This window comes from Lathyrus oleraceus, chromosome 3 (assembly GCF_024323335.1).
Source record: "Lathyrus oleraceus cultivar Zhongwan6 chromosome 3, CAAS_Psat_ZW6_1.0, whole genome shotgun sequence".
Lineage (NCBI taxonomy): Eukaryota > Viridiplantae > Streptophyta > Magnoliopsida > Fabales > Fabaceae > Lathyrus > Lathyrus oleraceus.
The window spans coordinates 98,820,585-98,835,426 of record NC_066581.1 but is presented as its reverse complement, the minus strand read 5'-3'; the positions used below and the strand labels follow the sequence as shown (position 1 = coordinate 98,835,426).

Sequence of the window (14,842 nt, the reverse complement as noted above, 5' to 3'; positions counted from 1 at the left end):
TGCTTTTGCAACTCTGAGTTCATGGTAGCTAGCATGAGACAAGCAGTTTCATTGGCATCATCGACATGCTTTTTATAAGCATCTCTTTCTGCCTTAGGTGCAGAACTAGGAGGTTCCTCTTCAAGAACAGGTTTCTCCAAGACATACAGCTTTTTATCATGTTTGAGGAAAATCCTCAGATTTCGGTGCCAATCCAGAAAATTTGTCCCAGACAATTTTTCCTTGTCAAGGATTGATCGCAAAATGTTGTTAGAGGTGTTTGTTGTCATGGTAATCTACATGAAAATAATGAAAATATAAGTATCAATAACATATTTAATTAGGTCTTTAATTAAATATGCTCCCACTATTTTACTCAAAACAAATGACCCTCACCATTTGATTCGGAAAATCCCGTTGGAAGATTTTCTAGTGGGTTGAGATCCATATTTCACTTTGTTTTAAGTCCGCGTAGACGGATTACACAAAACTAGGTTATTTAGGTAGGAACTCCTTCCAATTGTATCTAATACAACTCTCGAATATTTTAGTTGGGTGAATAACTCCTTATCTCCGGGTGCAATAGAGAACTCAAGACTTACGTAGTTCTGGGTAGAAAATGTTTGTTTGTTGGTCGATTTTAGCGAAAACTTTCTTGTATTAATCGACAAGAAACATTGTTTTACCCAAAATAGATGAGGAGCGGACGTATACATCACATCGAATGGATTTACAAATCATCATTCGGAAAAACATCACTTATCTCAACTCAACAATTGTGAATAAAGCATTGTCTTGCATCATCTTAAGACAAGATGTCTTTCGTTTATGAAAAGGTTTTGAGATCGCACATCGGTGAAAAAATAGTTTGATTGGTTGAATATTTTTTATAGGTGAATGAAGAACATTTTATGAGAACGAGACATAAGCCTCAGGATCGATCATTCGGGGTTCCACTGGAATGCTAGATTCCAATGGTCCCTTTTCAATCGAATTAATTGAGAAGATTGTTTAATGGACAACAAATGCTTGATAAGAATCAATTGTTCAAAGGGTTACGCCAGAATGCTTGATCTCAACGACCCTTATTTTGTCCAAGTTAATTAAAGTGTTTTAGGGACAAAAGAACAGAATGAACGGTTAATCCAAAACGCGAGGCTCAGGACCGGTTATTCGAAGGTTCGCACCAAAATGCTATTCCAATGGTCCTCTTCTTTTAAGTTATTTGAAAAAAGGGATTTTAATATATTAACTTAAATAATAAAACGTTTGAATCGGGATAAAGAAATAAATTAATCAGATTAAAAGATATAATTTGGGGATGACCAAAGTTTAAGAAATTAGTCATAAATATTTTATTCTATTAATTACTCGACATCATTACTAAATATTTATTTAATTATTTATTCATAATATTCTAACAATAATAAATAAAACTTCAAAGAAAATGATATTATTTGAAAATAATAATTTTTTAGTTATTCAAACATTTAGAAAAAATAGCAAGAAATAAAGTGGAAAAATACAATTATATGTTTTTTTTATGTCTAGTAAATTAAAGCGAGAAAATAAGACCAACTTAATATTAGACATATGCATTTAAAATGTCTGATAATAAAACAATTAAATACTTTTTTTTGTTCTCTTTAAAATCTAACTAAAATAATAACAAAAGAAAAAAAATTAAACATAATTTTTATTTTATTTTTTCTAACATAACCTAAAAAATAATAATAAATATAATTAAATTAACTCTTTGAATATTCTTATAACACAATCTAAAAATAATAGTGAAAATAACTAAATTAACCTTTTTTAAAATATTCTTATAACACAATCTAAAAATAATAATGAAAATTACTAAATTAATTTTTTTAAATATTTTTATAACACAATCTAAAAATAATGATAAACTCCTTTTTTGGAATATTTTATGACATGATCTAAAATTAAAAGAAAATAAATGATATACTCTTTTTATGATTTTTCATGATATAATCTCAAATTAAAAGAAAATAAATGTTAAACCTAATTTATGATTTTTTATGATATAGTCTAGAATTAAAAGAAAATAAATGTTAAACTTAATTTTTTTATTTTTATGACATAATCTAAAATAAATAATGAAAATAACTAAATTAACTTGTTTTTTTAAAATTATAACATAATCTAAAATACAAGAAAATAAATAGAAAACTCTTTTTGTAATTTTTATTAATATGACTTCTATGTATTTATTTATTTATTTTTATTTAAAAAAAAAAAAAGAATAAGTTGATTTAAATGTTTTAAGAAACAGAGAAAAAAATACCAAAAATGCAAGGCTTATGACCGATCATTCGAGGGTATTCACCGGAATGCTAGACTCCAATGGTCCTTTTCTTTCGAGTTTGTTTAGAAAAATGATTTTAATATTACATTTGATTTGTGAAATGGTTGAAAATGAGTTGTATTTATTTTTAAATGGAATTTGAAATTTAAATGAAAATGAGAAATATTAATATGATTATTTACATATGAGGGTATGCACATAAGCTATCTAGTTAATCGACTTAACATAAATGAAATCGATTAAACAAATAATCAAATAAATTCCTTAGATATAAAAAATAACAATTAATTAAATAGAATGCAATTAACTGATCAAATGAAAAATCTAATCAATTAATTAAGTATTAACTTAAATTAATCAATAATAATAATAATAATAATGAAAAAGAAAAAATTTAAAAAATTTAAAAAAGAAACCAAGGGGTCATGCCCCATTTGTAGTAAACTTATTTCTTAAACATTACTAAATATACCGGTAACACTTGATAATGCTTTTTTAATACAAAACAAAAAATAAATAATAAATAATAAGTGAAGAGAAGGGACAACACCCCTACTTCATCCAACCACTCTAGTACTATTGAATCTAAGAATGATTCATTCTAAATCACCCAAATTCAATAATTAATTTACAAAACAATAAATATTACTTTTAAAAAATAAAAGAAAAAAAAGAAGAAAAAAAACAGCAAGACCCACTCTTATACTTAAGGCCTAGTGTGGAATCTCCACAAATCCAAAATTGAATGCTATAGAAGTGAAATATTAAAAGAAAATGAAATCCACCGTTTAACTCACCAACTAAGATCTTGAATTATTCAAACTCTTAAATACAATTAATCCATACTTAAAATATCATAAAGAAATTAAATAAATGGGTGTATTAATGGTTTGTGTATAAAAAAAATGCTCACCCAACTTGCAGAAGTGAAATTGGACTCATTCAAAATTAAATGACCTTTTAATCCATAAGCAACACATATTAGTGATGACTTTATATATATATATATAATTTTTTTTAAAGATAATAAATAAATTGAAGGATTGAAATGTACAAACAGCAAACATATCTTCTCTTTTTTTTGTCTCACACGCAAACTCTCTCTTTCTTTTCAAATGCATTTTTAATCATGAAATTCTCTCTCTCTCTCTCTCTCTCTCTCTCTCTCTCTCTCTCTCTCTCTCTCTCTCTCTCTCTCTCTCTCTCTCTCTCTCTCTCTCTCTCTCTCTCTCTCTCTCTCTCTCTCTCTCTCTCTCTCTCTCTCTCTCTCTCTCTCAGAGTACTCTCCATTTTCATCGCCCGCCCTCTCATGGTTTTCTAAACCATTTTTTTTAGATTTCTCTAAACCCCATAAAATAAAAAATGAACAACGACAACTCCCTTCTAAATTTAACCCTCAATCCGAATCTACAAACAAAATCCTCAAAGAAATAAATCAAATGGAGCAGATCTAAAATCCCTAAACCGAAAAAGAAAAAAAACTAACAACTTAAAAAACTCTCAAAATTACAATAAACGGTGCGGTATTCATGCATTCATGCTAGTATAAGGGCGAACCATAAGAATGAAATGGAGAAAGTGAAACACATACCGAGAAAAAATAGAGATGAAAGGGTGATTTTCGGCACGGTAGCTATTTTGTTCGGCGCAGGGGTCCTTCGTCTTAAGTACGACTTTCCACCATCATCCTTTTATGGAGTCTGAATCTACTCCTTCCCCTCTTTACTGAGTTGTTGCTGTATTTTGCGAGTACTATGCAAATGTGAGAATTCGTGGCTGAGATTTTACAGTGAAATATGCGATTTTTTTAACTGTTGTAATAATTACTAGTTTTATGTTCTCTGTGATGTGTATTTGAGCATGGTGGTTGTTAGAGTTTTTTTTTATTTGGTTGTTCGATCCCCCCTTTATATTGTGAATTTTTTAGAGTTTATGTTGTTGTTATATGACACAAAAGTAATGGAGTTATTCAACTTCTTTTTTTGCCAAGAAATGTTCTAACAGTTTGCTGAAAGATCTACTATGCGGATGTTTTGATGTAACCTGCACGTTTACTTTCTTATGCTTTAATCTTTATTTGTACTTATTTTCTAAAATTATGCTATTTTGCTGCTTTTTGTTCCAGCTTGAATAAGTCAAAATATGGAAGAAAGATTCCATTCTATGAAGACAAAGGCCAAGTCACAATCTTGCAAAAAGAAAAGGGCCTACACTTTTGGGAATATTTCGGTTATTATTTTTACTGATTAAATGTAACAAAATATAATTCACAATTTGTTAAGCTCTCTTAGTTATTGAACTTAATTATAGAACTTAGTATAACAAAATTTATTTCTCTTAAATTAGACCATGTATTTTAACTCATGATTATTACCTGATTATTTCCAAATAACATAAAACGTGTACTTCAAAAGTGTCCATGTAATTCAAATCATGATTATTTTTTTCAATTCAAATTTGTAATAATAAAACACATTACCTTTATTTCCCAACCATAAAAGAAAACAAGAATTAAAACAAAATAAAATCCTAATTTAATTGAATTTAAAATTGCAATGAAAGTATAGTTAAAGAGCACTTAATGAAATTCCATATAGATGCATGATAGAAATAATGCATGAAGAAAAACAACTATATGACTGACATGGTATATGTGTATGCATGAATGAATGAAATACAAAGTTCAAAAATGACTATAAGTAAAGGTGTTTGAAAGTCAAGCATTTAAACAAAAAAATGATATCCAAAAGAATCATGAATATCCAAGTCTAATATTGTAGAGACACCTAGGGTGACTTAGTCTTTGATTATCAAACTTATGTGTGGAAAGATCTTTATGACCAAATGTAATGGTCATGAGAAATGATGCATAGTGAAATGCTAGTGAATCAAAAGTACTAATTAATGGATACTAATGAATGAATGAAGATGACTGAAATGCATATGAATGATTTAGGTGGTTGAAAAATTGAGGGTATGACATAATCATTTTGGACCTTTTTGCATTACATCATGAGCCTGCACATGCCCATGCACTCGTGCCATCAACATTGCTAAAATTGGACAAAATTTGAAGTATGCAAATATCATTCATTCATGCTATAAATACATGACCTCTATGCTCATTTGAATCATACCTTGCGCGCCAGCTTTTCCCCCATTGAAACCCTCACATTCCAAAGGAAAACCAGAGAAATTTCAATTTGAAATTTGAGTTTGAATCTCAACTGTTGGAGATTCAAGAACTCCAGGATCCAAAGCCTTGCAACCTCTCTAATCACTTCCTAATAGCTTCTCAAGTGTGATCAGATCGTGTTTGGAGCAAGTAACATCAAGAACTGCATAACATTGAAGGTAATTTTTAGAAAAATTCATCTCTTTGATTCTCACTCAATTCTACTCAATTCTCTTGGATATTTGGTTGTCTGAAGTCCTATCAATGTAGCCAAGAATATTGAGTTTCTTAGAGGTCAAATCGAAGCAACTCAGTTGACACACCTCAAAATTCAACTCCTCATATCTTTCTATATATGTGGAGTTAGTTAAAATTGAGGTCAGATTCGTGCTCTACGCCATTTTTTCTTTCATATCATGTCCTCCTTTTTTATTTTAGTGATGGTTGAGGATGGACTAGTCCTGTGAGGTCCACCGGAGAAGAAGACCGGAGCTACAGCTCCGACCGTGCATTGACACGTCTCCCAGCCACATGATCTTGCCATTTTGTTTTAATCTGAGGCGTTGGTTTTAATTACCACGCGTGTGGCATGCTGACTAGGTTCCATCATGGAACGCGCGTTGTAGTCCACTTGATCTACCACCTTAATTAATGAGGGAGATCAAGTGGCTCACGTTTTTTTTACATTTTTCTGATTTTTGTTTTATTCCTTTTATTTTCATTAATTCATATTAATTTTAATATTGATCCAAAAAATATGAGAGTTTCACCAAAACTTTTCAAATAATTTCCTCTTTCATATTATGAATTAAAATTATTTTTTGGATTATCATTAATATTTTTCATGATTTAATTGATTTTGTGATTATTTTTAATTATTTAAAAATACTTTTAAGTCTTTAAAAATTCTATAAAAAATTCTCCAAGGTCCTTTGACCTTGTGTGACCTATGATAAATCTCATGGCCATTTCTTTGGTGTTTTGATGGGGTTTTAGGAATTTGACAAACCATATTTAATTTAAGTGCCTTATTTTAGTATTTTTAATTTGAATAAATGTCAATTAATTGTGTTGACCAATTATGATGACTTGTTTGAGTTTGACTCTTGTTGTTGGACCTTGGTCAAAGTTGATTTGACTTTGGCAAGTTAATATCATTGGATTTAGGGGATTGATGGAATGTACATTCCATCTCCCAAAATGAATGAATAATATTAATTTGGTAAAAGTCTTCCTTTGACCAATTTGAGTTTTGATCCATTCCCCTCCCTCTTCATCTCATTCCCCTTCTTTATACATCCATCTCATTTTGTCTATGATATCTCAAAGTCCTAAGGCTAGTTGATTGAAAAATCAACATAAGTATGGATGAGATTAGACCACCTCTTTTGCATATTCTTTTTGTGTGTGCTATGTTTCATGAGCATAGTCCATTATACTATGTCTCTAACACGCATTAACACCAAAATTCTATTGCCCGACCTCAAATAGTTGTGACTTCTACATAAGTCCAATTACGATTGCTTAACATAGCGCTAAATTTGTGACACAAAAGGCATAGCATTCTAGTTAGTGAGATTGTAAGTCTCCCCTCTTTCATGGTATTGTATGGAAACTTGGCCTTTTTTCCTTTCTTTGAAAGATGTCTTGGTTTAAGGATCCATGCTTGTGATAAGTGGGTTGAGTGTTCTCCAAAGAATGGCTTAAAAAAAAAGCAAAAGCAAAAACAATACTAACTTCTAACTTATTAACAACTAACTTTTAATTTCAAGCCATTTACTTTAATGTCATTTAATTTTAGCTTTATTCATTTGCCATTGTTCATACCATTCTAATTGTTTATGTTAATACAATTTTTACTTTGTCCACTTGGACCATATTGTGTGATATATCTTTTTTGTGTATACTTTGCTTGTTTGTGTGGACTTTGACCATTAATGTACATAATAACAACAAAAACCCTAAAAAACTTTTGTCTGGACTGTTGGTTTGATCTTGGACAAATGGACTTAGAACTTAGGCAACATTCTTATGCTAAAGGACTTGGCCAATGCCAACTTTTTATGAAACCAAGTGCTTGCAATTTGAAACTTCATCTGATACATCATTCAAGATCCCTTTGAGTTTATCTGCAACATGATCATTGTGAAGCTGTTATTTTGAACCTGTGACTTGTGGAATTCATCTGTTACATGGGCTAATCTGAAGAAGATCATGGAGTAGCTAAAGCTTGGATGTGGATATCTTTATTTGATGCCTTGCTTTTCAAGATAATATAATTGTGCATTTGTGTGTTGTTTGATTCTAAAATGTCCAAGGAAATTCTAGGTTTTTATTGACATTCTTGTCTATTGGATTGCTACTCATTGGTCAGATCTTTTCAACTCTTAACTTTTAATTTTGTGCATAGGATTAGTCTATTCATCTTCTCCCCATTTCTTTAATTTCAAAATCTCTCCCTCCCTTTTTCAAAATCTTCTTTGATTGAACTTATTTTGTTCTAAACTTTGACCACTTTGTAAAAAGATAGAAACTTTGGCCTTATGCCATTGCATTTTCAAACTTTTTTTCTTAAATCAAATTTGTAAATAAACTTAACTGTACTTGACCTAAACTTTCAAAAATCCAAAAAGAACTAACTCATTCAAATTATTTTTAGGCCTTTGTGTCTTTCAAACTTTAATTTTGTTAAAAGCAATGCACCCATTTTGAAATTTGTATCACGAACTACGAGGTTTTGATCCCTCATTTTTATGTTGGTACGTAGGCACAAGTCTGAAGGTCTTGTCAAACACAAAAATATAATTAATGAATTCTTTTCTCATCCCCCCATTCTATTTGTTTGTAAACATCATTTTTATACCAGATACATATGCACACAAAAAGGGCTCCATAGGAGTACCAAGGACACTTTGGGTGCTAACACCTTCCCTCTGTGTAACTAACCCCCTTACCTGTAATCTCTGACATTTTATTGGTTTTGATTTGAAAACTTCTTACTTCTTGATTTTGTTCGTACTTTTTCCCTTTTTCCTTGGAAACAATAAAAGCGCGGCGGCGACTCTTGTTATTTGATGTCTAGCTTATCCATAGCTTGATGATCATGAATTTACCGCTACACTAACCACATGTTGTTGACATGCTAATCATAAACTAATTATGTTAACAATTCTTTGGGTGTTGGTAAGAGGGTCGAGTTAAGGCTGGATTTAGTCTGGTGTTGTTGTGTGAGTGATCATGAACTTTCACAGTGATCTAATTTCTATAGGGAATGACTTTATTGAGTATTTAATGGATGAGGTGGAATTCTTCTCATGGAAGTAATTTCTCAACTCAAACTCAAACAACCCTTACGTATTTGATGAATAAGACATGTAACTTATCATATGTTAAAACCATTAGGAATTTGTGGAGTGTTAAAATTGAGTCTCGATGGCTTTGATTGGACTACTATCCTCTCTCAATCGCCCTTTCCTTGTTGGAATTCTCCCTTCCTTTCTCTTGAGAAGGGTAAGTTATTTGCAAGAGTGTCGGTGGTTCTCCTAATTGATTTTTTTTTATTTCGTTAATTATAGTTTATTATTATAGTTCTAAGATATACTTCTATAGTTTACTGTTATACGACTCATTTTCTTTTATAGATAAATATTAATTGGGTAATGCTAACTTGTGCCTTAAGGACACAAGTTAAGATCTAAATGAAAAAATATTATTTTGAAAATTGTGAATTGATTTTAATAATATATATATATATATATATATATATATATATATATATATATATATATATATATATATATATATATATATATATATATATATATATATATAATATTTTCAATACAAACTTTCTATAAATGAGTTTCTTAACTTGTGTCAAAAAGACATATTAATTAAAGTGACAACTATTACCAAGCAATTTATAAAAACAAGTAATAAGTTGGAACTTATCATAAAACAATTTCATAAAAATTTTGAAATATTTTCATCAATATTTATATTAATAAATAAATTTAAATAAGTCAATTTAAATTTGTGTATATTTAAAAAATGAGGGTTACAAAACTAAATAATATTTAACATATTGATGTTTTAAAAATGAAATAAACAAAAAATGAATATGGTGAAAATGACATCCTCCAAAAGAATAAAATTTGAGAATACTTATTGTCAAAGAATTGTCTAAAAAGAAGTTGAAGCTTAAGTCAAATTGAAAATGCCAACTACCAAACGCAGCCTACAATGATTCAAAGCTATAAATCAATATAGTACATTCAACACTCTCATTTCCCACACTACAATCATTCAAAGCTATTCAACCTAAAAGTCCAAACTAAAAACCACTTTTCCTATTTCATACCCAATCAAAACCAACACCATCATATCCACCCTCCAATCACCGTCATTGGATTCCCCAATTCATCTCATCCAACGATCCACATCCCATCACGTAATCACTCTCATTATGTTTCATCAAATCTAGCAACATCAACTTCAACACCAAGACACAAATGCTGAAACAAAGCAGAACAACAAAAATGGACATGATTCCTGGGAAAATCAGAAAACGAGGAAGTTCCTCATCCGCTTCATCTTCTTCCTCCGTCATTCAAAACTACCGATTCAAGAGAGCTATTCTAGTAGGCAAAAGAGGCGGATCCACTACTCCCGTACCCACGTGGAAGCTTCTCAGCTCGAGATCTCCGGCGGCGGCGATGCGGATTGTTGAATCGCCGAAGTATCCGCCGTCGCAATCAGGGAGTAAATCGAGACAGGTTCCGGTGTCGGCGAGAAAACTGGCGGCGACACTTTGGGAAATGAATGAGATTCCTTCGCCTAGTGTGAAGGAAATTCGCGATCATGCGAAGATGAAAAGAGACATTAAATCGAAAGATAGGGTTTCGACCGTTAGGTCTGTTCGTTCTGGCTCTTTGCCTCCTCATTTGTCTGATCCATCGCATAGTCCTCCATCAGAGGTTTTTATTTTCTTTTTTTAAATATGAAATTTTAATTAGATTTTTAATTATATATTTATATTTATTTCATTTAATTATAAAATGAGAAAATGTGCGAATTTGGAATATTCTGAGTCCAGATCATGTGTTAGTCTGTAATTTTGACTTCACTTGCAAGCAATAATGTTGAGATTTGATTATATTATTATGATGTATTAGTAATATTAATTTTTATTTTTTTTTGTAGAGAATGGATCGATCTGGAATTGGTAATCGGCATAGAAGAACACCCAGCAATTCTCATAGGATGAGGATAACTGAACACCATGTTGGACCTTTGGATTCTCTTAGCAATGCCAGTGTTATGGAGGTATGTTGTGTAGAGATTTATGTTGAGACAATTGAAAATGTGAGTGATTTTTTTTCTTTCTATTTGTTGCTGGAATAACAAACTTACACATCAAGTAGAATTGATTGTCTCATTGGAGGTTTTCACTTGATATGCTTGTGTAGAACTTATTAAGTGAGAGGAAGGAGATTTGGAGCCGAAATTTAGAAACATGTGGCTTTTGCCTAAGAAGAAGTAAGACAGAGTATATAGAATTTAGAATATAAGTTTAGCAAAAAGAGAAGTGTTTCTAATCTAGAGGAGATAGTTGGAGACTATATCATCCCATAAGTCTTCCCATAAGTCATTGCGGTTTAAATATCTTGAGTCTGTAATACAAAACAATGGAGAAATAGAAGAGGATGTAAACCATCGATTTCAAACTGAGTGACTGAAAAGGAGGAGGGTTTCAGGGGTTTTATGTGTTACAAAGGTACCACTCAAATTAAAGGGAAAATTTTAGTGGACTACGGTAAGACCTGCGATGCTGTACGCGATAAAATGTTGGGCGATTAAGAATCAACAGAATAAAGTAAATCTAGCATAGATGAGCAGTTCGCGTTGGATGTATGGAAAGACTGTACATGATAAGAGTATAAATGACAATATTAGAGGAGAGTGTTGGGGGTAGCATAGAAAATATGATGGAACATAGATTTAGGTGGTGTGGGCATGTAGAGAGGGATAGCACCTATAGTAGAAAATATGATAGAAAATAGACTAAGGTGGTGTGGGCATGTAGAGAGAAGAGGGATAAATTCTATAGTAAGGAGGGTTTGTATTAGTTCTTTATCGCTTTAACGACATGCTTCCATAATACCATTCTAACTTTCTGATAATTTAAAGTGTCTAAAAAATAACATATGTTGTGCATGTCTTATAGTTGCATCTTTGTTTTCTTGCAGATTGAAACCAGATCTCGAGCACAGACCCCTGCTTCATCTACTGTGGGAGTTAAACCGCGTTTGAAAGATGTCAGTAATGCTTTAACAACATCGAAAGAGCTACTTAAAATTATAAGCCGCATGTGGGGTCATGAAGACCGTCCTTCTTCTAGTATGTCCCTTATCTCAGCTCTGCATGCTGAGCTGGAGCGGGCTCGACTACAGGTCAATCAGCATATCCAGGAACAACGGTCGGATCAGAACGAGGTAAACTATTTGATAAAGTGTTTTGCTGAAGAAAAGGCTGCTTGGAAAAGCAAGGAGCGAGAAGTTGTTGAGGCTGCGATTGAATCTGTTGCAGGAGAACTTGATGTAGAGCGGAAGCTTAGGAGACGGTTGGAAAGCTTGAACAAGAAGCTTGGGAGAGAACTGGCTGAGACCAAAGCATCTCTTCTTAAGGTGGTGAAAGAGCTTGAAACTGAGAAGAGAGCGAGAGAAATTATCGAAAAAGTATGTGATGAGTTAGCAAGAGATGTTGATGAGGATAAATCTAAGATAGAGAAACAAAGGAGAGTATCAACAAAAGCTTGTCAGGAGGTAGAGAGAGAAAAAGAAATGATGCAGTTAACCGATATGTTACGCGAGGAGAGAGCTCAAAAGAAACTCTCCGTGGCAAAATATCAGCACGAGGAAAAGAATGCTGCTGTTGATATGCTTAGGAATCAGCTTGAAGCTTTTCTAGGAAACAAACAAGTTAGAGAAAAAGGACGTAGTTCCACTCACTTGAATGATGAAGAAATTGCTGCATATCTGGGAAGAAGCAGATTGGGCAATCATCATACGGAAGATAAAGAAGACGATGAAGGGGAGGTTGACAATGGAGTAGAATGTGAAGAGGAATCCGGGGAAAGCGACTTGCATTCTATTGAGTTAAATATGGACAACAACAACAAAAGCTATAAATGGACCCACCCTTCCGAAAGCAGATTTGATACAAGAAAATATCCAATCGAGGAAGAAACGAAAGGTAGGAGGTCTATCTCTGGGAGAGCTTCTAGGATAAGCACATCTCTGCAAAGGAGTATATCAGATGGAGTGGAATGGGGTGTCCGAGATGACGAAAAGCTCCTAAATTCAGGAGATGGAATAGATTGGGAAAGCTTTTATGAACTGGAGAAGCAAGCTCAGAGAAAAAGTCACGGCGATGAAATACAAAGCTATAAATCGGTGAAAGGTTTAAAGGACCAGATATTGGCTGGTTCCAGGCTTGGATCTTCTAAAGGTTATGCCAGTCCAACTAGACAATTTTCACAACCTTGGCCGTCACGAGATCCAACAAATACCTTCCAAGAAAGGCATGCTACAATGCAGAGTACCGGTCAAAAATCAAGGTTAGGGGAAGCCAGAGGCGAGTCCCCGAATGTAAGGAAACCTAAAAGGTGAAAAAATGGTAAAATCTTCTAACACAATGCCTTGTTTGCCAAGCAATACCCCTTGGTATTGTGATGTGTGGTACTAAAACAGGACAGGAAATATCATTGACTAGGAGAAACCGAAAGATGTTTTCCTCTATGTCATGTTTTATTTTGTTGATAACCATCTTTTGATAACCATGTTTTTCATCTGACCTATATGCTTGTATGGTCTTGTTTGTAGAGTTAAGGACATTTGTTATAAGTATAACCATGAGTTTTTTCTTTTCTCTTGTAACATATGCTGATGTTGAGTTGATTAAGAAAAATTGTTTTTCTTTTTTCTTTACCTGTTTGTCTTCTGATGTTGATGAATTGACAATTAGTTTGATTCACTCACTTTGACTTAGATAGTATCAAAATTTATTGTCTACTAAATTGGTTGTTTGTGTCTATCGAAAGTTGAGAAATCTTTCCTAAATAACCTTTTATATATATTTTAAAGAAAATTATTTAAATAATTCTAGAAAACCTTCTAATAAGCATAACCCAACACATAATGTATCGGATCGCTATGGATTATGCTAATAGAAGCACCCAATTGAGTCAACATACTTATCCATCGGCCGAGATTCAACAGATCCATCGACCACTCTTTGATTAGTAAACTAACTTCTTACTCCATGACATAATCACACTTGTTCAACAATAATCTCAGATGACAACACAATAGAATCAAAAGCTTGCTCACAGTGAGAACATACAACACAAAGGTTTCATTGAACACCGCCACTCTGCTTGGATAACAATGCCAAATGTAGCATCACTTTACTAAGATGTATTAAAACTTAGAAACTGAAACTGAATCACATCAAGAAATTTGAAATTTGATATGTGGTGACAATTTTAGTAAAAATGAAATTCTATATGAAATAAGGTAACAACTTAACTTAAGAGAAAAAGATAAAAGAAATGAAATTAACATAATAACTTATTTATCCAATTCGATCAAATAATCTACTCAAATGAAAAAATCAACTATTATATTCACTATACTTACAAGAGTCGTTACAAAAAATTCCAAATGAATTACAAGAAAATAGTCACCCAAGTTTTCAAGAACAAACCCTATTTTTTATCTAATATTTCTCAATCTTTTCAATTCTCTCTATATGAATTACACAAACACAAGTGTTTCTCACCCCCCTTAGATGTCTCCAAAGGTTTTTCAAAATCCAAAAACACACACTTAGGAACTTACCTTTGTGTCTCTAAGATTACCACTAGGGTTCATAAACCCTTCTCTCTATCTTTAGCTATAAAGTTTTGAAGGTTGTTAAGAGAAAAATGATAAAGATACATATTTATAAGTGTTGAAATCTAACACGTTCATAAGAAGCCCAAAACATAACCCATTAATTAACAAATCCACGAACCAAAATAATGAAACCCAATTCATTTGAACCAAGAAAGTTGGACTCGAGTTCTGACATAACAAACCGTCTGTCGCACCGCCGCCATCGGTTATGCCTCCAAGATGATATCTAGTTTATGCAATCTTAAAACATATTTCATTTCTCTTCGTCACTTAAGATTTTAAGGCATACTTCAAAAATCTCCACCTTGTCTTACAACCATGATGATGCTAATTTAACCATCAACTACCTTGTTGTTATTTGCCAATTCAATATCTATTGAATAATTTTTATCAAGTCCA

General features: G+C 32.1%; 1 protein-coding gene across 1 annotated transcript; it reads left to right on the top strand.

Moving 5' to 3' along the window:
* The first annotated feature begins 9,690 nt into the window (after positions 1–9,690).
* LOC127125597 (uncharacterized) lies at positions 9,691–13,474 on the top strand. The gene is made up of 3 exons (XM_051054380.1): positions 9,691–10,462; positions 10,689–10,811; positions 11,735–13,474. Exons 1-3 carry the CDS (start codon positions 9,998–10,000, stop codon positions 13,154–13,156), a joined length of 2,010 nt encoding a protein of 669 aa, XP_050910337.1. The 5' UTR covers positions 9,691–9,997; the 3' UTR covers positions 13,157–13,474.
* The last annotated feature ends 1,368 nt before the right edge of the window (positions 13,475–14,842 follow it).

Coding starts and splice junctions, on each gene's coding strand:
- LOC127125597 (XM_051054380.1), top strand. CDS start 9,998: ATGCTGAAACAAAGCAGAACAACAAAAATGGACATGATTCCTGGGAAA. Junction 10,463..10,688: donor CGCATAGTCCTCCATCAGAG/GTTTTTATTTTC, acceptor TTTTTTTTGTAG/AGAATGGATCGATCTGGAAT. Junction 10,812..11,734: donor GCAATGCCAGTGTTATGGAG/GTATGTTGTGTA, acceptor GTTTTCTTGCAG/ATTGAAACCAGATCTCGAGC.